A 22,242-nucleotide genomic window follows, 5' to 3' on the forward strand; every position below is an offset into this window, starting at 1 on the left:
TTTCTACGTCAGACCGATGAGGTTCTTGCGTCCTAATAATAATGATAAATAATTTTTTTTATGTGCAAAGATAGCTCTTTTTGTTCTTAATTGGCTATTCAATTTTAAGGAAGTGACTGTATATTTAAGAGCGTGGCTCTCTCTTTCCTCTCTCAACCAAGAGGTAGAGATATCTTCCCACAGAGAAAAGAGCGAGAGACACATGGGGAGTATTGACGACTAGCATAGGCCATACTCCTTACATAGTTCTTACTTTTTCCCATAGTTTTTAACTGATTCAAAATTAGAAGAAAAACAACAATATTAAAGGACCCATCCTTTCTTTTGGAATTCAGAGGCAAAACAACCTTACAAACTACAGTAGCCCTAGGGCTTCTTTTGGGAGCCCGTTTATTCCAGAAAATTGATATTCCTCTGGGACCAGTTTCAAGGAGGTTCCCAATTATCATATCCAAAAAAATAATGAGAGATGCCTTTGGCCTATGTTTAAAAGATGTGCTAAGCATGACATTGGGAGTGCCAATTTTAGCTTTTCCACCCTTTTTGGAACCCTAGCCCTCTTTTTTTTCTTTGGTAGTAGGTAGTTTATAAATTTAAACCCCACCCTTTAAAAAGGATTTTTTATTTCATTGAAAATAAACTGGTTTAGGTATCGGGTATCAACAGATCGGGATCATAGAAGCATCAGTATATTCAGATACTAGATCAGGTATCGGCCTGTACAGCCATATCAGACAATTTTACCCTAAAAAGCACTCATTCATATAATTTTTTTCTTACATTTTTTCCCTTGTCCGTACCATTTCAATGACCTGTATCGGATTGGTATTGGTATCGGATCCGAGACCGATATCTTAAACCATTAATTACTCTTCTTTTATTGCATCCGTACTAGAGAGTTCCTATCTCTGGATTGGCTGCCAACACAGATGATTCGGTTGAAAGTGCAGTTGGATCGGTATTTTCGTAATTTCGTTCTGAACCATAGTAGCTTTTAGTAATTTCACTAGCCCAAGGCCAGATTTCTACAGTATTTTTCCCGCCCAAAACCTCAATTTCAGATTTCTCCCTCCTGTACCAAAACCAATAATCTCAGAATCATAGAGAGAGAGAGAGAGTAAACTCTTAAGCTCAAACCCATCACTCTAGGATGTTGATGCCCTATCCCTAAGCAATGATTCTACAGAGCTCTTCAACAATGCCTGATCTCAGCAACCTCTTGAGCTCCTCTTCGTTGGCACTGTCTCATTGCCCTAATCTCTTACCAGTGGCCGATATTTGCGACTCCAACGGTTCTCTTTACCCGGTTCCAGTTCAAACTGGAACCCTAGAGCTGGACGGAGGCAACGGCTGGTGTTGCAGTTGGGATCGGCGGTTACGGTATCCCAACGTGCATAAAGGGGAGATTTCTGCAGATAAAAACGGTATGGGTATTAATGTTCTGAGGAGGAATTCCAAGAGAGTGGTTAGAGGGGACTTGGAGAAGAGTAGTAAGAAAGCGAACCCGGGCAAGTCCTTGGAGGATCACGTGAAGGAATGGGTGGAGAAAAAGGTGAAATCTGGAGTACCTGAAAGAAAGTGTTTTCTTCCGTTCCTTGTCAACAACGTTCCAAGGCTGGTAGTTTCTTGTTCTTCCTAGTTTTCTCTTTTAAGGACCTTACTACCAAGTGGGTTTTGGCACACTTGTTTTGGAATTGCATTAATTACTAACTTTTCTTCATCAAATGGTTTATTATTATTCAAAACTTGTGGTTGACTTAGAATCCTTTAGTTTAAGTTCTTTTGCAGCTTTTTTGTCTGCCGAACGAGATAATTATGATAATGGGATTGAGGTCACATTGTTTGGCTTAGTAAACTGTGAGAATATAATTGAGGGAAAGGGGGAAATTGCTATCTCTTGATAAACACATTTTTGTGGTTGGTTTGGGTATCTTTCCAATGTTTCAGAAATTTGAGACTTATTAACTGGTGGACCAATTCGTGGATTTCATCTGTGTGGTGGTGTCTATAAATGAACATGGGTATGAAACTAGTCTAGGAGGGTGTGGATGGATTGAAGGAAAATGTGTATTGAGTCCTGTAATGGGATCTGGGTTATACAGTTATCAGTATAATGGGTTCATAGTCTATGATACCCTAACACTTGAGCATTCTCAGCATACACTAGTTGAAATATTATGGGACTGATATTATTACTGGATACTTCATGATTAACTCTATAACTCTAGTAATAGTGAGTGGGTCTCATGAGATCTGACACAATCTTGAGTTCACTATCGCATTAGTGTTATTTTCTCAGCTCTTGACGATGCCCTATAATTGGTAGAAGATAATATATAATTGCATAACATTTCTTAGTCTTTGATACCTTTAGTAGCTTGTAGAAATTTAAAAAGTGTTAGCTAAAATGCTAGGAGCTAAAGGACAATAATAAGTATATTATAGGGATGCTCATATCTGTACCTCTGTTCTGGATATTGAGAGATGGTGAGTCATTTCTGCTTATGTGGACATCAACCAAATATTTGATTCCCAATTATAATTTAATGTAGCCAACCCCATTTAGTTGCGATAAGGCTGAGTTGTTGTTAATTGTGAAGTTTGCGGTTCTTATTGTGATTGTATTCCAATTTTCTTGATGCTTTCAACCAGGAGCATCCTTTCCAATTGGGCCCACAGCTCCTTACATTCTGTTCGTTGTCCTATTTCCAGGTTGAATGCCGTGTGTGCCATAAACTTATCTACCCCAAGGAAGAAGTTTTATGCTCTGTTCGTGGTTGTCAGGAAGCTTATCATTTTACATGTGTTAAAGAAAGCCTAGGCTTCTCTACTTCAAGAAGTTTCAAGTGCCCCCAAGAAAGCCTAGGCTTCTCTACTTCAAGAAGTTTCCAGTGCCCCCAACATGTAAATCCGTAATTTTTTTTTTTTTTTTTTTTTTTTTTTTTTTTTTTTTTTTTTTAAATGTGATTCAAATTGCTAATGCATTCTCCATATAGTGTTCATTCCTTTCCATGTAATTATGCGACATAGACTATACAGGCAACATGATGGTGCTTTATGTGAATATTCTGCTTAGATGTTGTCCACTCTCAATTAGGGAAAAACCAGTTTTATCCCTTGCTGATTTTCTTTCTTCTTTAACGTTGTTGAACATCTTGGAGCAGTTTATCTGTACTTCATTTGGATTGTGTTTTATATGCATATTATATCTTTTACAAAAAATGAAAAATGAAGATATCTTCATGCCAAGGGCAAAGTAGTTTGAAATCTTTCATTTAGAAATACCTGAAAACCTCAATCCCTTACCAATGGATTGGTTGGATGATGCTTATAGCCTATACTGTTGATAATATGATATTCTCATAGTTTCGCGTTCCATTTTGTCCCGATGTTTCAACTGATTCATTCATACACTGTCATCAAGGTTGGTGTTTGATGTGAACTTTGCAAAATTGGAAAAGGAAGATATATTCAAGGCAAAGTGGTTTGAAAATTTCCATTGAAAAAATTGAAATGTTCATCCACACCTGGAGGCTGATTGGATGAAGCTCATACCATTTTTTTTTTTTTATCTGCTCTCAGTTTTGCAAAATTTGGCCAGGAACCATAAATTTAAGTTCCATATTGTGTAAAATTTTCAAGTAATTGATTCATTCATCCAAGTTTTGGTGGTTGCCATGAACTTATGATTCCTATATTGTGGAATGTACTCTTTTGATGACACAAAATGCTATATTTCCTTTTCATTAATGAATTATACTTGGTGAAATCCTCGAAGCACATACTTCGGCTGCAACATCACGAATTTATACATGCTACATTCTTGTTGGACAGGCTTGTTTCATTTGTAAGCAGAAAGGTTATTTGCGTTGCATGCGATGTACAATAGCATCACACCCTAAGTGTGCACCTTGGAAAGATAAATTGATCTACTTAAAAGACCAACCAAGGCGGTTTATTTGTTGGAGACATCCTGAAGATTGGCGCTTTGAAAAGAAGGTCAATCTCTTCTTTCCTTAGAGCACCATGTAGTAATAGATTGTTCATAATGTGCATACAGGAAATAATGTGTTAGGTAAAAACTTATTATTAACTGGTTCAAGCTTGTTAATCTCTTTGCAAGTACTTCAGATGTTAAGGACATTTCATAGCTCACCATCTCATACATCATAGGCATATTTGTTTTGACAAAAGCTTTTGTTTTGTCTTTTTCAGATGATTTTTCAGTGGACATGATAACGGATAAGCTTTTCTACTATTTAATTTGATACATCTACTTTAGATACTATCCAACTCTCAATGTAGTCTGAAAAATATTACATTCTAACTTCTGAGCTAAAAATTGTTGGAAAATTCAAATTTCTTTTGAAAAGGATAATTACCTTTAATTTGCTTGGTATTTATCTTGCTTTTGTAGGGTTATATTACTTTGTTCTTATTTTTCATTGATTAGGCTGGCTGACAGGGCTGATGTATCTTGTTGGATGACCAGCTTGCAGTTCCGACAAGTGACATAGAGGTCAGAGCTTTCAAGATCCTGTTTCAGTTCATATTTAATTTCTACAATATAGTTCTTATGCTTTAGACAGTTGCATAAGGCTGTTATTCATTTTTTAATTTTCACCTATTAAACTTTAAATTAATTTGAGGATATCACTTAAATATATAAAATGCTTACTTTTTCTTTTCCTCTGAAGTGGAAAACATATATCTGTCATTGTTTTATTAATTTAAATTGTGATAAAATTTTAAGTACTAGTTATTTTACATGGTCGGGTGTGGGCCTGTGTCAAGGAATCAGATCCATCTGATGCCCAGAACTTGGGACATGGGGACATTTGTCCTCAATGGGTACAGCTGTACGTACGATTATGTGGATTAGGCTAAAATGCGTCATAAAATGGGGTTTTTATAAGAATGGTTTAATCTTCTTTTTCATCACAACCATGTCCAAGAGTCCACCTGTTGGGTGCCTGTTGATGCATTTCCCCAATACCCGTTAGGCCATAACTATGTCATGTTCTGTTGACATGGGTACTTCAGTGGGATGTTTAAGTGTCCGAGTAATGGAGAGTATTTGTATTGCATACTTTCCATTGCATGACAAATTGGAGCAATTATTCTTCTTTTTTTCCTCCTATTATTGTTGTTATCTACCATGTGCTAATATTTTTCTTCCATTTTTTAGGAAATATTCTGCCGTTTGCCTTTACCATACACTGAGGAGGGCTTTCGGATTGATTCGATGTTAAAGGATATGATGGAAAATGAAATGGAGCCAACTCCATACGTACACATCAGGCGTAGTATCCTGTGAATGAAATTTTGAAACAGATATAGGGCCAATTGTGATGGATAAATATCTTGGCTGTGAAGAAGTTGAAATTATATATATATATATATATATATATATTTGAGAAATTTTATCCTATGAGATTGAGTGATGTGTTCCATGTTGACCACAATTCCCATACCTTGTGTGCTGTTCTTAACTGGAAAAAGATACCTACCTGGTTAAGAAGAAACGTGGTGATGTGGATGCTGATGTTGGATGTACAAACTGCATTACTGAATGCTATGAGGATTGTGTGTGCAGGTACCAGAGTTCTATACATCTCTTAGTTTATGGAATATCTACTTATCTACTGCCACTACTTTGGATATAATGGTTTTAGATTTTTTTAATGACGTGTTATGGGAAAATGACATCAATGTATGATCCCATAGGGTACAATGCATAAGCTGCTCAAAGGCTTGTCATTGCTCAGAGACGTGCACTAATAGACCATTCCGTAAAGATAAAAAGATTAAAGTTGTAAAGGTAACAATTACGTCTGAATCCAATTTATTTTCCTCATCACAATTTGCATTATTATTCCACTTCCTTTAATTGCATACATTTGGTATAAAGGTAACAATTACTTCTGAATCCAATTTATTTTCTTCATCACAATTTGCATTATTATTCCACTTCCTTTAATTGCATACATTGGTATTTGTATGCTTCCAAGATTAAGGTGTTTTCTTTGCCCTTATATGAATGGAATTTATTTTCATTTCCAGACACAGTTTTGCGGATGGGGAGTAGAGGCAGCTGAACCCATTAACAAAGGGGATTTTGTAATTGAGTATATTGGGGAAGGTAGCTATTAGTTAATCATTCTTTGAACTTGTGTAAATATATTATGCTTATTTTTTTCAATCTTCTATTAACCCCCGCCCCATTGGGGTGTCAAAATCGTCTGCAGTGAGGCGGTGAGGTGCAGAGAGTGTCCAACAGCCGGGGTGCATGGCTGGGCCCTCCCAGCTGTTGGATGCTCACTGCACCTCATCGCTCGCTGCAGACAATTTGAACTCCCTGATGTTTAATGTGATTAGTCTATCTGTCAAGTTTATCACCCATTTATGTCATTGTCATTGCACAAAATTGAATAAAAATAAAAAATAGACATAGAGTGCATGGTAAAATTGCGAGTGTGTGCACCACCCTTTCCCCGGGCTAAAACCATAGAGCCTGAGCAAGGTCTAACTAATAAAGCGAAGTGAGTTTATATTCAGTGAATCCTCATAGAAACAGTGGCATTACCAGTTCTACATATAGAAAAGCGTTCCTGTTACCCATGAAACTACTCACTAAAATAATAGGGCTGTGACCAGGAAATAAATTTTATTAAGTTGGATCATGTGAACACTCCAACTCCAGTGACACAGTAATCAATAGAGGTTTAACTCTATCAATTAGTACCATTGAATTTGTAGTGGAGAGCCAGGTGATTACCGGTTATGGTCAAATTTTGGTTCCACTCGTTTGCGAGTACTAGGATGACTGGGTGACACTGACCCTCATCTGTTGATTAAAAATTGTGTAGGTAGGGACATCACTTTTTCTGCAAGACGTATACTTGAATTGAAGAAATGTGAAGGTAGGAAGCATCTCTCTTTGCTGCAATATCCCCACTCAACAACGAAGAAACAAAAGAAAATTAGGCAAGAGGAACTGGATACCTCTCAGGAAGATAACACATGCCCATCAAAATATCACCTTATCCCTTCTACTGTTTCATTAGTATTGCAACAACAACGATCTGCCTCATTTTTACCCTCATTCTTGCATCTATGCTGGCACACTTCTTCCCCTCATCCTGCTCTGACACTTAGGTGTCCTTTTGAGGCTTGTAGGTGAACAAGAATTCATTTTCCAACACCTTCAAAACTCCCTTTCTATCTGTAGTCTTCTATATGTTTACCTGTTTCCAATTTTGTATACCTTTGGATCGTGGAATCTTTCGTATATAAACCAACTAATGCTTCTTTGTTTGGGCATCAGCAGTCTCTATCTAAGAGACTGCTGGAGCATGGAATTGGTAAAAGATCAATCACTGTTTGGGCCTAAAGAAGGAAGCCTCTCACTAGATCGTGTACTTGAAGTGCCTTCATTGCCATCTTCGTTACAAGTTTTACAGTTAAGATTTAGCCATAAACCATTGATAATGCTTGATAACATACTTTTTCATTTGTTCCAATCAGTTACATTGTTGCCATCACTTGAAAATTTGTATGTATTGATAATAATCTTGTTGCACTGTAGCTATGTACTTTAAAATGAAGATTCTTGCAGCCATCTGTATGATGTATGGGTAGTAAATTCTAATGTTCCTTGCACGAAAGCCTTTCTCTCTTAGCAAAAAACTTATCTCTGGTAGTTAAGGTCACATTTGTCATTGTAAGAATTTGGACTTGTGGTTTCTCTTTCGAATAAACTACTCTTGTTCAATATTCCATTCACTGCTTTAGGCCTTCAACTTTTAAATTTATATACGCTGTTGCGCATATTCTAATTAAATTAAAATTCTTTTGCTTCAGTCATTGATGATGCCTTATGTGAACAAAGGCTTTGGGATATGAAACATAGAGGTGACCAGAACTTTTACATGTGTGAAATTCGGAAGGACTTCACAATTGATGCAACTTTCAAAGGCAATGCTGCTCGTTTTCTGAACCATAGTTGTGATCCTAACTGTAAACTGGAAAAATGGTTGGTAAATTTGTTTTTGCCGTCTTTATTTAATTATTTATTTATTTTGAAAGTAGTAGTAGTATATTCAGAACTGCTAAAATGGTATCCTCATTGATTGCTTTATGTGATGTTGGCCCCAGTTGGTACTTTGATGAATAGTTCTCAGGTGTGGCATTTGACCGCCCCCCCCCCCCGCAGGCCCCCAACCAAGAAAAAGGAAAAAATTTTAAATTTTGATTGTAGCTCTCTGGGAAATTCTATCTGACAGGCTTTGGAGGGGGCTTTTAAATGACCATCAAGAAAATATTTTGTTGGTCTTTTCTAGTCCAATTGGCATTACCGACTAATTCCTGTGGAGTAAAAGGCTGATATTAAGGGTAGGTGATCTCTTCCTCCTGTGGGTGGGTGGATATGTTTCTGTAGAGATTGATTAAGGTTAGTCATCAAATGGGCCAAACGGCATAAAGCCAATTCAGGTGGCCCATGGAGTTTTTTGCATCTTGTTAACATGGCCAGCTTTATTAGTATTGGTGGGAAATTCTCTTTTCATGGAGGAAGAGAATGGCTAATTGTTCAACATATAAGCTGGTCAAAGTGGGTGTAGACAAACATTATCTGTGTTTTATTGGGGGTGGTAACCGTTCTCTTTTGTCGTTTGTGTTCATGTTGCGTTCTCAGCCTTGATGGTGTAAATGCCCCAACTTTGATGATTGATGAATTTGCCATGATTCATGAAACCGAAGCCTTTCGTTCAATGGGCTCTTAGACCTCATGTTGCCAGCCACTTGCTCACATCTGTATAGTTCAATAAGTATCTGCTCAAAGATGGTCAGAACTGGTGACTTCTAATGTACCCAGTGGTAATGGACTCCTCCAGTTGGTAATTCTAGGTATTTACTGTCATAGTTTTAGTTCAATATTGGCAAGCTAAAATTCCTAAAGATGACTGGGATTTGGGCGCTGTTCCGTACTTGAAAATGGTGCAATGATGTGTGGAGTGTTGGTGAAACGCCTTTTAGATAAGGAATCTTCAGTCCATTACACATGTCCTCTCAGTGATTCTTCAAACTGGGATTATGTTTTTGATAGATAGTGGACTAAGGATCACAATATGTGCTACTTTGATGATGCTGTCTCGTTTCTAACCTTCAATCCTCAATCCTACGTATTTATGTTTTTAAATATTAGCTTCATATTGAAAATGTCAGATTATAAGACTCGGCAAAAGTTTGGGTTTATCTCATAATGTGGGTGGTCTAAAATTTGATTGATGATTCAAAGGGCTGGTGGATATGTGTTAATTATTAGAGAAGGGTTTATTGCAGATGCTAGGTGCTGGGTCCATCTTATTTGTCTCTGTTAAGTTTGAAGTTATGCTCCATATACTTTGAATTATTATTCTTATGACAGTTTGTTTCCTCGTAGGCAAGTTGATGGGGAGACCCGTGTTGGTGTATTTGCTGATCGACTAATAAAAGTTGGAGAACCATTGACATATGACTATAGGTACATTCATTTTTTTTTTTTTTTAGTAGTTAAAGTTCTGTTATTACCATATCATATAGTACTGCTTGTGTAAAATTTCTTGTATCAACTATGCTGTGGTCAGATTTCATGATTGCACTTCTATCATTGTACTTTTCATGCAAAAATGTAGTTTTGGAGTGGGGTACTGGCTTTTAATTGGTGGATCATGTAGCCAGCCTCAGTTGAAAGAAGGCTTGGGATGATGGTGATATCATAATTTTTTGGGGGAGGGTTGATAATTACATGTTAGGATATTCTTTGTGCCAAAAGGAAATTTTAATGTTTGGTTGAGTTTCTTCACTTCAGGACCTAAACAGGTCCAAGTGACAACCATTTGCACTTTGCTGTGGAAGGAGTTTTTAGATCATTGATATCCTTTAACCTTTCATTGAGCATATTTGTGAGAAGGATTAGTTGTCAACATCTCATTGGTGTGGTATACAATAATCGAAATGTTTTGAGTCTCAAAGATCTGAGGTCAGATTTAAGATTATAATTTTTATATTTCAGTCTTCAAGCTCAAGACTGGACAATCCTAATATTACCATGCTGCAATTCATTTTATGTTCACTAGAAGAGGGGGAAAAAATTTTACTTTTCTAAAATTATAAAAATTGCCTTCCTATGAAGTGATCATTTTTACCCTTTCTGATTGTGATGAACAGCTTTGAAACTTGTGTTATGGTTTGGAGTAGTGTTTTCTAAGAAATAAACGTAGAAGCATTTGACCTTCCACTAGGGGCTATGTCAGTTGCTGAGAGTAAAAACAATTATATGCCTCTTGTGCCACAGATTTGTGCACTTTGGACCCAAGGTGAAGTGTTGCTGTGGTGCTCTAAATTGTCTAGGATACCTTGGAGCCAAGAGAAAGATCAATAAGAGGGACTTGTGCAGTACTAAAGCCAATAAGGTGGACTTGTGCTGGGGTTCCAAACGCAGGAGAACGTCAACTGCATGCCTGGAAATTATACATGAATGATGTGTACAACAGTTTTTCTCAAGGTGCGTGGAATTATGTTGTACAATGCTTATTGATTACCATAGGATGTGGGGAAAACTGCAACCCAAATAAAGTTCCATCAGTATCACTCTTTGTTATTGTGTAGTGATTTAGGCATTCATTTGTTAAATGCAAATTTTCCTTTTTCTTATTGACTCCCTTCTAGTATTTCCTTGTTAAGGGATGAGGGTGGGGAAGGGTTATTGGGTATTCTTAATACCATTTGTAACTTGTGTAAGAATGTGAAAATGGAGAGTTTACTGAAGTCCTCAGTTTTTTTTTTTTTTCCTGGATAAGAAAATACGTAGTTGTGCATTCGAAGTTGGTTGGAATTAGTTCAGATCTAATTTTTCCTGCAATCTTGCACATTTTTTGAGCACTCATTAAGTAACTTAGTGGGTGCATGGATGCAGGTTTTTTGTGCCCTTATATAAATACCAGGTAAAAGTACCAATAGAGAAAGCTGTAAAATTTTAGGATCCAGTCATCATTTTCATCAGTGAAGATTCCTAAACCCCTCATAATTTTGCAGTTACATTGACATAGGATTTCCAAGTTTCTGAATTACCATCATAAAAATGATCCACAGCGAAGCCCTAGTAGGTGTTCTTTATTTTGCCTCACTTTTTCTCACAGTAAAGTTCCCAAGCCCCTTTTCCTAATCTGACCATCGAACACTTGTTTTACACTTTGTTCCTCTTTTAATCACTGGGTTCAAAGCATGTACGCCTGGGGGGTGGTTTGTGTTTAATGGGAACTTATTCATGTATTAGGGGGAGCATATTTGAGGGTTGGTTCAGCCAATTGTATCACATAATTTGATTTATTAAGTTGGGTGACAGCCATATTATAGTTTCATTATGATCAGCTGTGTAATTAACAATTGAATTGGTTGAAGATTTGTCTCATTGTAGGCATGGCTGAACTAAACAATGTGAAAATTAGATATTACTCTACATAAAGAAAGCAATAGAAAACATGACATGGGGTTTATTAGATTGTTAATGGACTCCTCATATCAAGGATTGGAGAACAAATAGGTCTGCAGGGTTCCACACCAGAAAATAAGGAACAGTGAGATTACTGTAGTTGTAACTTAAGATTGACACTAGAAACTTGGATCTTTCTTCAAACCAATAGTAGTTGTTCAATGTTCATCCCACTTTCTGGCATTGTCTTTATATTCTGCAGATCTATTGTAGGATGTACCTACAAATTGCTAGTATTTGTTTAGAACAGTTGAACTTTAGTGAGCAGCCGATTCTACCATGGCTGTTTGAAGGATTGACGGCGTCATTCAAATAAAATATTGGATTTAGTGATTTCTCTGTCCCAGGCTTGTATGAATGAGAGTTTCAGTTTGTGCTGCACACCATGCCATCATCTTCTGAGTGCTAAGAAGCAGTCTCAGTTTGTCCTTTTGACATTTCAGGTGAATTATGGATTTGAGTGGATATGGGGCTTCTTGATTGAATGCCAAATTATTCGTGATTTGCCATGATAAATAACAAAGGAAGCAATGAAACTGAAATTTAATAACTAAATATGAAATGATTTAGAGTTTGTGATATAACCATATGAGGTAATAATTATAAAAGTTTCTTTTTTAGTTTTGAAATTTTCACTTTCCTTCAATTTCCCTTAAAACCAAACAGAGCCATAGTGATTGTTTCATGATTGTTTTTATGACTATAGATGGATGTTTTTATGGCTCTAGTATTTGTTCCCAAATACTAGAGCCACCCCTTGCTCTATGATATCACATCATTTAAGGTGACATTAATGCAAAAACATCCTCTGCAGTGAGTGCGGTAGTGCAGTGAGCATCGGACGGCCGAGAGGACCTCGGGATGTGTGTCTGGATGCGCTCAGCCATTTGATGCTCACCACATCATCGCACTCACTGTAGAGAATAATCGCCTGACATTAACAGACTGTATTTTTCAGCCAAAAATAGGACCAAACTAAGATCCCTGTGGAGTGAAGGGTGTCAAAGCTCAGCACTGAAGTGTTCCGGCCAACCGAAACTGACTGGTTCACCCTGGATCAAACTGAATTGAACTCTTATCGTTTTGGTTTTGGGTTGGGTTTTGTAAAACCAGTGAAACTCAAAATCAAACTGCACCGACCAAAGGCACTATTTGAAGCAGAAAAAGTGGACAAAACCTGATAATGCCGGATTGATTGTAACCCAACAAGAAGCTGAAAACGAAAAAAATCTCCATTGATCATTTCCTTAAGTATGCATGTAAAGAACCAAAATTGGACCGGATTGAACCTGATAGTAGACCTATTACAAGCCAATAACAAGAAACTGATAAGAAACCAGACCAAAACCAAAGCTTCCTTTAGCTGTTTGTTTTTGGGTTGGCCAAGTAACAGACCGAAATCGATTCGACCTGATCGAAACCAGATTGAACTGACCGATTGGCACAGTTACCCTGAGGCCTGAGCAAAGAAAGAGTCCTGAGAAGTATTGTTTCTGTTTATTGTAGCAGCCAACAAACTCCCAATTGTTCTGAAGAATGTGCTTCAAAACATAGAAAGATTGGCACTCACTGTTCATAACTTGGAACAGCAGTGGAATCTGTCAGATCATGTGAGATTGGGATATATTGTGTGTATATATATATATATATATATATATGGAAAAAAGAACCATGCCCACTTGTGTAGCTCTATACCAAGACACAAGTGGGCATGAGAAGACCACGCTACCCTCCTGCCCCAATGACTTTGTATGGCCACCCATTGGCCGGTGTGCTGGTGCAGTTCCCATACAAGCTGGGTGTAAAAGTGCATGTGTATTGTGTGTAGGGGTGTCAGTGGGCCGGGGTGGGGCTGGGTTTTAAAAAACCCAATCCAACCCAAAGGTCTCTTAATTCAACTCAAGCCCAGCCCAGCCCATCCCTAGGTCGGGCTGGGATATCTCAGCCTAGGCCCAACCCAACCCAGCCTGATTGGGCTGGGTTTAACCCAATCCAGTCCAACCCAATACTATTAGTTACTTAGTTGTTTGATCTTGATGCATTGCAAAGGCCAAAGACCAAAGTTTTTGTACAAATGTAGATTGTGGAAAATGAAAGACTTTTTTCTATAAGTACCCATTAATAATTATTAAAATTTTTTTATGATTATATACTTAATAAACATGGTTGGGTTGGGTTAGGGTTGTCAATATCTAAAGTACCCATTAGCCGGTTTCGGTTTGTATTTAAAATTGAATCCGGTCTCGGTTCGGTTCGGGTTAGACCATTGGGCCACCGGAAACACCGGAAATATGCACCGAAACCAGAACCGATCCAAACCGGCCCGATATAAAACCGGACTTAAAAGTTAAAACTCATTAATCTAACTGGGCCAACTCTCAAGTGGGAGAAGCCCAAGGCCCCAAGTGTCCAACTGGACCAACAGTAGCCCAAGTGCCCAAGCCCAACATTTATCAACTATTCAAGTTCAACCTGTCAAAACCCAAGTGCCCAAGCCCAACTGCCCAAGCCCAAGTGCCCAAGCGCCCAAGCCCAAGTGCCCAAGCTAATGGTCCATACCGGTTTAAAAAACCGATCCAAACCGAAATGAACCTGATAAATCCAAACCGGTACAACCCGAACCCAAACCGCACCGAAGCCGACACCGGACCGAAACCGATAATTCCTTAATGGGGCGGTTTCGGTTAGTTCCAAAGTCACACCGAAACCGGTGGAACCGAACCGAAACCGCACCAACCCGGACCGTTGACACCCCTAGGTTGGGTTGAGTTGGGTTGGTTCAGGTTGGGTTGGGTTGAGACCTCAACCCAGGCCCAACCCAACCCTACCTCAGGCTTGGAAATCTCAAACCTAACCCACCCTATGGGCTGAAATTTCAGCCCAAGCCCTATTCGGGCTCAGGGTAGGCTAGGGCTGGTTCCGGTTGATCGGGCTTTTTTGACACCGCTAATTGTGTGTATAAAGGGGAAGAGTTCTCTGTTTGAGAGTGTGGCTCCTGCACCAGCACGGAAGCCAATGGGTATGCATCTAGAAGCATCAACAGGGTGGCATTACCACCTTTTTTGGGGGCAGGGTGATCATTTCACCTGCTTTTTTTGTCTGGGCGTTGCCCCCCTACACTTCCATACAAAGTCCTTTTTCTGGTGTATAAATTCAAGAAAATATATATTCGATCATCTAATTGAGTTAAACGAAGCAAGAGAACACATTGAATATGATATTATTATCTGACGTATTTTGCATGTTGAGAAAAAAATGTTCATATTGATTCAGAAATTAAAAGGTATTTGAAATACAATTTTCTTTGCATGTGGCAATTTAAGCCAAGTGAAAGAATGTTTGTCGAGGTAGCCCAAATTGCCAAATCAGCATAACTCCCCTGCAGAGTTTCATTGCAGAGTTTCATGGATATGTAGGGTGTAACCGCCCCCATTTACCTAAAGGAAGCGGTGGAAGTGGTTACAGAAACCGTAGTAACTAATGGTAACTGGCTTTGCATATTTAGAAATAGAGACACCTTCAATCTCTGTAGAAAGATATTGCAGACGTTGTAATCTTGTCAGTTGAAAACATAATGGATAAACACTATTGCTTGGTTCGAGTGTGGGAAAAGTATCAAGGAAGTGATAAACCAGAGAAGCTTGAGTGTGAACAAATCACTTATGAGGATAATCTTGCATGATTTAAGAAAGATCAGAGTTTGGGAAGACATGGTTTGGTTTTATTATCAAGTAAATGATTGACAATTGGGATGATATGGGCCAAAATATTTGATTCTATCAACTATCAAAGTCAGACTTCATGCCTCCCTGGATATTTCAATTACTAAGAATTTAGGAGACCATATTGCTTTCTCAGCTTGCAGATCTGACTCAGTATCATAACATCAATTCCAGCTCCCTTTGTATCTGTGTGGCACTGCTGAAAATAGACAAAGACAATTACAGAAGAATCCCTTCCTCTCACAATAGTCGATGCTTCCTAATGAAGTTTTCCGTGTTCATTGCAATTGCAGCAGAGCAAACATAAACTCCAGCCAAGAAAAATGATGTTGAAACCAAGTAAAGGGCCTTCCACTGTCTTCCAGACACTAGAATGGCCAATACAACTGAAGCAAGAGTCATGATAGACAGGGCATTCTTCCAAGCTTGGAAAGCTTGCACTACGCTTCTACATCCCTTGCAATGGATCACGTGACGGAAATATCGGTTGATTGGATTAGGAGCATGCATAGTCCCTGTTCCCCCTTTGGCTGGTAAAGAAGATGAGATGCCAGCAACCAGTCCCGCTGGTGCATCTTCCACCACCGCAGGCTCTTTCGGCAGTGAGATTGTGCTATGGCCAAAGTGGTAAGGCATCCCATGACCCACCTTATCCATCCACTTCCTGTATTCTGCAACCCATGTATCAGAGGACTTTAGGTTAAGATACAGCTCCTTTGTTGGAAGCTTCTCCTTCATAAGAACCTCATTTTGAGATGAGAGGAACCCCATATCTTGCTCAAAAATCTTACATCCATTCTTATGGAAGTACCACTTGGGAAGTAATTTTGCGAGGAAGGACCTCTTAGTTGTTCCAAACCTCACAATGATCATGGATTTCCCTTGTCCAGATGGTCGACAAAGAAAGAGAGCGGAAAAATACTGTTTCCCGCCATCTTTGTCAACAAACTCTCGGTTGTTCTGAAGAACACACGGTGCTTCAAAACGTAAGAAGTTCAGCATGGCTTGATCCTTTTCCTTACCCCATTGGCCGGCAAATCCCCGAGCAGTACGTTCAGTTACTGTGAAAAGTAGGGGTTGAGCATCTTCTCTCTTTGCAGTCCAATCTGTTCGATCATGTGAGATTGGGATATGGGCAGGATCCATTAGGTTCTCAAGTACTATTGAGTGATCATAAGGTAGCTCATGGACAGTGGAGAAATCTTGGAATCCTGGCCGAGAATAGTGTTCAAACCAAGGCACTTTTTCAGGCTTCTCAGTGCTCTTGTCTGACATCCATACCCATACAACTCCTTGAGATTCCCTCACCTTGTATGTTTTGACACAAGCAGATCGAGGAATTTTTGCCCCGGCTGGAAGCTACAGAGGACATAATTGGAAAAGAAATTGATCAAAATTGTTTCTTTTGTAACCCCAGTACATGGGAATGAAGAGATGAAATATGCAAAAATAGAAACCTGAGACAGACCTGAGGTATCTTTACACATCGACCATCACCTTCAAATTGCCAACCATGGTAGAGGCATTCCAGTCTTCCATCAATCAACTGACCTTCAGAGAGTTTTGCCAATCTGAATCAATAGTTAAATGTGAATTGTCATGCCAGCATATATATCTTGGAAAGAAATAAAAAATGGAATAGAATTTCCCCTACTGTGTGGGATAAGTGATCAGTACTTCCTAGATTAAACCGAGATCAGGTTTCACCAATAACAAGAGCATCAATCAGGCAATGTGTTTACTTCTATAAAGGCAATTGAGGGGAATATGAAATTATTAGATATTAAGTGCTCTGTTTGATAAAATCATGCTGTTAGGATTTCAATTGTTTTAAGTGCCCTTTCTTATCATATTATCTAATCATTCTGGTTCATTGGCTTGTCTCAGTTATGCAATCCCCAGGCAGTGCAGAGCATCAGATGGCACATATTTTAGGATAAACTCAATTAAATGAAGCCAGACTTCACCATTCTAAGTAGTTAAACTGAAAAGCTAATAATCCATTTCAATTCAATTTTCATGCAAATTGTCCAGTTATTGCCAACCCAGTTCATAATTTGTTGCAGAAAAGAATAAGCCAAGGAAGGAAAGGAAAGTTTTCAAGACCAAATGACTAGAAAAGAATCCAAGGGTTTGAGCTGGTTACCTATGAGGGCAACGATCTTGATAGCAATGAAGAACTCCATTCCCATCTCGGTACAATACGATTTGGATGTCGAAGACAGTGAGACCCAAAGGAGCATCATCTGGTACTTCATTGGATAGATAGAGAGGATACCACTCTTCTCTCCAATCATAATCCGCAACCACTCCTACCCCCTTCTCCTCGTCAACAGTATACCCTAGAAGAACTTCTTCTTCCGATAGTCCCTCACCAACCTCTGCCACTGCCGAACACTTCATCAGTCCAGTCCTCATTTGATTCAACTTTCCTGTAACAGGAAAAATAACTGTCTCTGTTCTTCTTCTTCCTCCTCCTGGATTTGTGGGGTTGTGAGATAAAACTGAGAGGGGCAGTGGTTTTCCAAGAGAAATGTCTGAGTAGAAAGGTTGTAAGAGAGCCATTTGGTGTTAGAAAGAAGCCAAGAACAACTGATGAGGAGAGAAGAAGAAGAAGAAGAAGAAGGTGGAGAGGAAGAAGTTGAGGTAGAGAGAGCCATGCGGACAGCGGGAGTGACCTTTTTCAGTGGCTCGGTAGCTTCTCAGTTGGTGACCACACACACTCACAATTCTTAGAAAAAATGCCACGTCTGCCAGTCTGGTGTTGCCAACGGTGGACGCATGAGAGAGTAAAAAGACCATGATGCCCTTGTCCCGTGGATTGAAGATGTTTTTTACCCTCTCATTGGTTCCATACGTTTGTGTTACTTACATCAGACCAATAGGTTCTTTCTCCCCATTTTAAATAATTGGAACCCACTATTGACAAACCCGAATGACTTTGGCTAACAAGTGGTCATGTCACAAGCTCACCGGTGTTAAGAATCAGAGGAGTATCCCCTCATTTTAAAAGCTCCAAAAGTAGGGTTTCAATTGATTGGTTTAGTTTGATTTCCATTGGGTTGAATCGGTTTTAAATACGTACAAGGCCAAATCAAAGCAAAATCTTTTAGGTGAAGTTTGGCACCGAAAGATAAATTTTAAGTGAAGTTTGGTTCCCTTGCTCCACATCCATTGGTGATGCATCCACATGGGTTCCCATTGGTTTTCTATACTAGTGCATAAGCCTCGCTGCCTTTTTACGGCATCTTTACCCTTTTTTTTTCCTTTTTGGGAGAAAGAAAGTCATCCACTTACACTCTCCATACCCAAAAAAAATAAGCCAAATGGATAATTTTTTTTTTTTTTTCAAAACAAAATGAGACATGAACTTCAAAAGTCATACTAAACAGAAACCACTTTATTTACAATAATGCCACTAGACATAACCTATGCCACCAAAGCAACATGTCGTCCACTATCAACAGCAAGCAATAGCATGCAAGTATGCAACCAAGCAACGGTTGATCATAGTGTTAATAGACCAGCGTTGCCTTGACTCTATTAAGGGCACATAGGTTTTCTTGTTGCTTCTTTAGTCTAAAATCAGTTAGGACGGGGAAGTCCAAACAGGACTTACAAGCGTCTATGGTGATTAATTTGGATTTTGGAGGAACAAGAGAAGCTTTCACATATCCACAACGAAGCTTTCACATATCCACAACCCATCTACCTCCTGTCATCACTGAACCAAATAAATGTTCTCTTTCACATATCCACAACCCATCTACCTCCTGTCATCACTGAACCAAATAAATGCAGCCTTAATGGAGGGGAGATTTTTCTCTCCATTACAAGTAAAGAGACTCATCAGAGTGAAAGAAACCCTTCTTGTCCACATTTCTAAAACCATCCATTTGGTAATGGAGCAGAGACTGATGATGATAACCTTCTACAGCTTAATCCTTGTTACTACCTTTACTTCTCTTTTCTTAGGGGTCTGGGCTTCTCCCAGCCTATCCTTTAACTTCTATGCAGCTTCTTGCCCAACAGCAGAATTTATGGTGAGAAACACAGTAAGGTCTGCATCATCCCTTGACCTAACCCTACCTGGAAAGCTCCTTCGCTTAGTGTTCCATGACTGCATGGTAGAGGTGAGTGATATAAGCTTCTTAATTTGGTCCCAAAGCCAAAAATGCTTTCTTTTTGTAATTTTCATTGTACTTGCTAATTGCTATGTTTATAGGGTTGTGATGGATCTGTTCTCCTAGAAGGAAATGGGACAGAGAGGAGTGACCCAGCCAACACATCCCTTGGAGGCTTTTCTGTGGTGGAGTCTGCCAAAGAGCTACTTGAACTTTTCTGCCCAGCTACTGTTTCTTGTGCTGATATCCTTGCTTTGGCTGCTAGAGATGCTGTTGAATTTGTATCTCTCTCTCTCTCTCTCTCTCTCTCTCTCTGGTCTTGAAGAAAGGGAGAACTGAATATATTTGTATTTGAAACAGGCTGGAGGACCTCATGTTCAGGTTCTGACAGGGAGGAGAGATGGGAGAGTGTCCTTAGCTTCAAATGTGAGGCCCAACATTGTAGACACAAGCTTCACCCTGGATGAGATGATTCAGCTCTTCTCCTCTAAAGGGTTGTCTCTGGATGACCTTGTCACCCTTTCAGGTATGGAGCACCTGGCCATTGACCTTGTGTTCCTTTCCAGGAAGGTAGCGTTGAGGGTACAATGTCTTGTATTCTGCCCGTTTATCTTTGTTATTGGGGCCTCAACAGACTAACATGTTCACGATTGGGGTTCAAAGGCGGCAACCACCAAGGAAATATATTTAGGGCAATATGGGTATTTCGATAGTCTACCTCTATAAGGTTTCATTATAAAATTATAGCAAGAATTCTTTCTCTGTAATCAATCTAAGAGAAGTGTGATGACAAACAATTGTAACCCTGTTATGAAACAAATCATATCACCGTGGATGTAGGCAATCACGGCGAACCACGTAAATCTTTGTGTGCATTATGCGATTGCGTGTTTGTAATTCCCATTTGTTTTTTCATGTATCATTTTATAGGCTCTCACTTTTCTACACTTCTTTACATTCTTTAATTTTGCAGGAGCACACACCGTAGGATCAGCACATTGTAGTGCATTCAAAGATAGGTTCCAAGAGGACTCAGAAGGGAATCTGACACTAATTGATTCATCATTAGACAAAATTTATGCTGATGAACTCACAAAGAGGTGCCCTGCAGATGCAAGTTTTTCTACAACTGTCAACAATGATCCTGAAACATCAATGACGTTTGATAATCAGTACTATAGGAACCTCTTATTCCATAAAGGGCTCTTCCAGTCAGATTCAGTTTTGTTTAGTGATGAAAGAACAATGGTAAAAGTAGAGGAGCTTTCTAAAAGCCAAGAAAGTTTCTTTGAGAAATGGGAGCAGTCATTTTTTAAGCTTATAAACATTGGAGTGAAGACAGACAATGAAGGAGAGATACGTAGATCATGTACATCAATCAATGGATGAACTGCTTTGACAATAAGTGCAAACCCTCGTTTTTATTTGTATAAATTTTGGAACTGTTCAGATGATTAGATTACACTAGGAAATGGAGGATCCAGTTTAGTGCCTACAAAGATTATTTCAATGAGATTTTTCTCATTTCCGCAGGTTCTCAATCAATCATAGTATGACCTGATCCATGCGGTTGTGGGACCACTAAGTTTAGTCCCTATCAAAACCACTCGAGCGTACTTGGATCCATTTAACTGTTATTTTGTATACAACCCTCTGTAAGACCAAAATTTCATATGAAACCTAATTTTTAGCCCAGGCAATACTGAAAATTTCCCTTCTAACATGGTTTTTAACAGTTTTTATTACTATTTTTTAGGGATGGAGTTACTTTGTGCATCAACTGGAAGTGGCCGACCAAACTTGAGTTTTGGAAAGAATACCAAAAAAATTCGGCCAACGGTCTTATCCTTTGTATGGCCCCTCACATTCTTACCTTCAAGAACTTGCTTTTTCTTCTTTTTTTTCTCATTGATGCTAGATGAAGGCATACACACAAATTCATGCATGTATAAGAGTTGTTTGATAGAAATTTGCTTGTCATGGTTTGCACGTTCAAAAATAATTGCAATGAATCGACACAAATCAAACTCATAGATAGCACTTAGAGCTGCATTCAGACAAGCTCTTCCTTCTGCCCAAGACAAACCATTGTGCTCATGGATGAGTACGTAGGAACTTGAATTCACCATTCAAACTGATTAGTAATTCCATGTCCAACCGTCAAATTGAATGGGAAGTTGTGCCGCTCTCATGAAAAACAACTCCGGACAACTTCAGGTATATATAAGCACCCTCCAGACATTAACTGAGACCTGCAGGCCAATAGTGGTGATGATGACATGGCATAAGTGTTCTCTATGAACTGTATTACTTGGACTCAAGTGGCTAAAGGCTACCTACCAACCAAACTTAATTGCTGAAGCAGAGCTGCCAGCATCCAAAAACATAACAGGCCAGAAGTCAAACCAATCAGCTAATCTAGCATTTCCTATAATTCATATTTTGCCCCAGATTAGCAGCCACTGGCTAATGGCCACACCAGCAGTAGTATGCTGAACAGTAAGTTCAAGCATTGTGGGGTGAGAGTTCTAATTTTGCTCAAGTCTCTGTCTCGTTAGAGCTAGGTTTCAGTTCGGTGATAATAAAGGAAAAGAGACTGTTTAGAAGAATCATTGTGGAGTATCTTTCAACCACTATTGGTGAAAGCATATGAGCAAGCCTGATTGTGAAACAAGATGCAAATGATGCCAAGACTAAAATCATTAGGCACACTTACACAACAAGAAATCAACCTAATATCAAGCCCTGCCCGCACATTAACCTAACACAGGAATGGTGCTACCCACAATGGGAAAGAATATTTAAAGCAAAGAAATCAAACCAATCCAACTCTTGGTGTGTTATGGGTTTTTTTTTTTTTTTT

At 38.9% G+C, this 22,242-nt stretch overlaps 4 protein-coding genes across 10 annotated transcripts in view; 2 read left to right on the plus strand and 2 right to left on the minus strand.

Moving 5' to 3' along the window:
- The first annotated feature begins 1,018 nt into the window (after positions 1 to 1,018).
- On the plus strand, positions 1,019 to 10,809 carry LOC122075757 (histone-lysine N-methyltransferase ASHR3). Of its 5 annotated transcripts, XM_042640905.1 has the most exons (13): positions 1,019 to 1,618; positions 2,713 to 2,821; positions 2,867 to 2,904; positions 3,835 to 3,999; positions 4,493 to 4,519; positions 5,189 to 5,306; positions 5,503 to 5,596; positions 5,728 to 5,821; positions 6,064 to 6,142; positions 6,870 to 6,923; positions 7,864 to 8,035; positions 9,443 to 9,523; positions 10,337 to 10,809. In XM_042640905.1, exons 1-13 carry the CDS (start codon positions 1,175 to 1,177, stop codon positions 10,521 to 10,523), a joined length of 1,662 nt encoding a protein of 553 aa, XP_042496839.1. In that variant the 5' UTR covers positions 1,019 to 1,174; the 3' UTR covers positions 10,524 to 10,809. The 5 variants fall into 5 exon arrangements, with proteins under 5 accessions (XP_042496839.1, XP_042496841.1, XP_042496838.1 ...); XM_042640907.1 differs by having other exon boundaries at positions 1,019 to 1,552; positions 2,713 to 2,904; XM_042640904.1 differs by having other exon boundaries at positions 1,022 to 1,618; positions 2,713 to 2,904.
- Positions 10,810 to 15,232: 4,423 nt separating this feature from the next.
- LOC122076054 (protein TIC 55, chloroplastic) lies at positions 15,233 to 18,308 on the minus strand. Its single transcript, XM_042641337.1, has 3 exons — positions 17,402 to 18,308; positions 16,724 to 16,826; positions 15,233 to 16,614 (listed from the first exon to the last, which is right to left on the minus strand). The coding sequence occupies exons 1-3, from the start codon at positions 17,818 to 17,820 to the stop codon at positions 15,496 to 15,498; spliced, it is 1,641 nt and encodes a 546-aa protein (XP_042497271.1). The 5' UTR covers positions 17,821 to 18,308; the 3' UTR covers positions 15,233 to 15,495.
- A 764-nt stretch (positions 18,309 to 19,072) lies between these two features.
- LOC122076961 (peroxidase 46-like) lies at positions 19,073 to 20,911 on the plus strand. The gene is made up of 4 exons (XM_042642635.1): positions 19,073 to 19,388; positions 19,481 to 19,660; positions 19,740 to 19,905; positions 20,353 to 20,911. The coding sequence occupies exons 1-4, from the start codon at positions 19,158 to 19,160 to the stop codon at positions 20,766 to 20,768; spliced, it is 993 nt and encodes a 330-aa protein (XP_042498569.1). The 5' UTR covers positions 19,073 to 19,157; the 3' UTR covers positions 20,769 to 20,911.
- A 395-nt stretch (positions 20,912 to 21,306) lies between these two features.
- LOC122076959 (ubiquitin receptor RAD23b-like) overlaps positions 21,307 to 22,242 on the minus strand; it is a 16,261-nt gene continuing 15,325 nt past the window's right edge. For 2 of the 3 annotated variants that reach the window (XM_042642634.1, XM_042642632.1), the window contains one exon: positions 21,307 to 21,624. The gene's annotated coding sequence lies outside the window, so the exon portion shown is untranslated. Of the gene's footprint in view, positions 21,632 to 22,242 lie in introns of all 3 variants that reach the window. The other variant, XM_042642633.1, reaches the window with a different exon arrangement.

The sequence above is a fragment of the Macadamia integrifolia genome, chromosome 4, assembly GCF_013358625.1.
Source record: "Macadamia integrifolia cultivar HAES 741 chromosome 4, SCU_Mint_v3, whole genome shotgun sequence".
Lineage (NCBI taxonomy): Eukaryota > Viridiplantae > Streptophyta > Magnoliopsida > Proteales > Proteaceae > Macadamia > Macadamia integrifolia.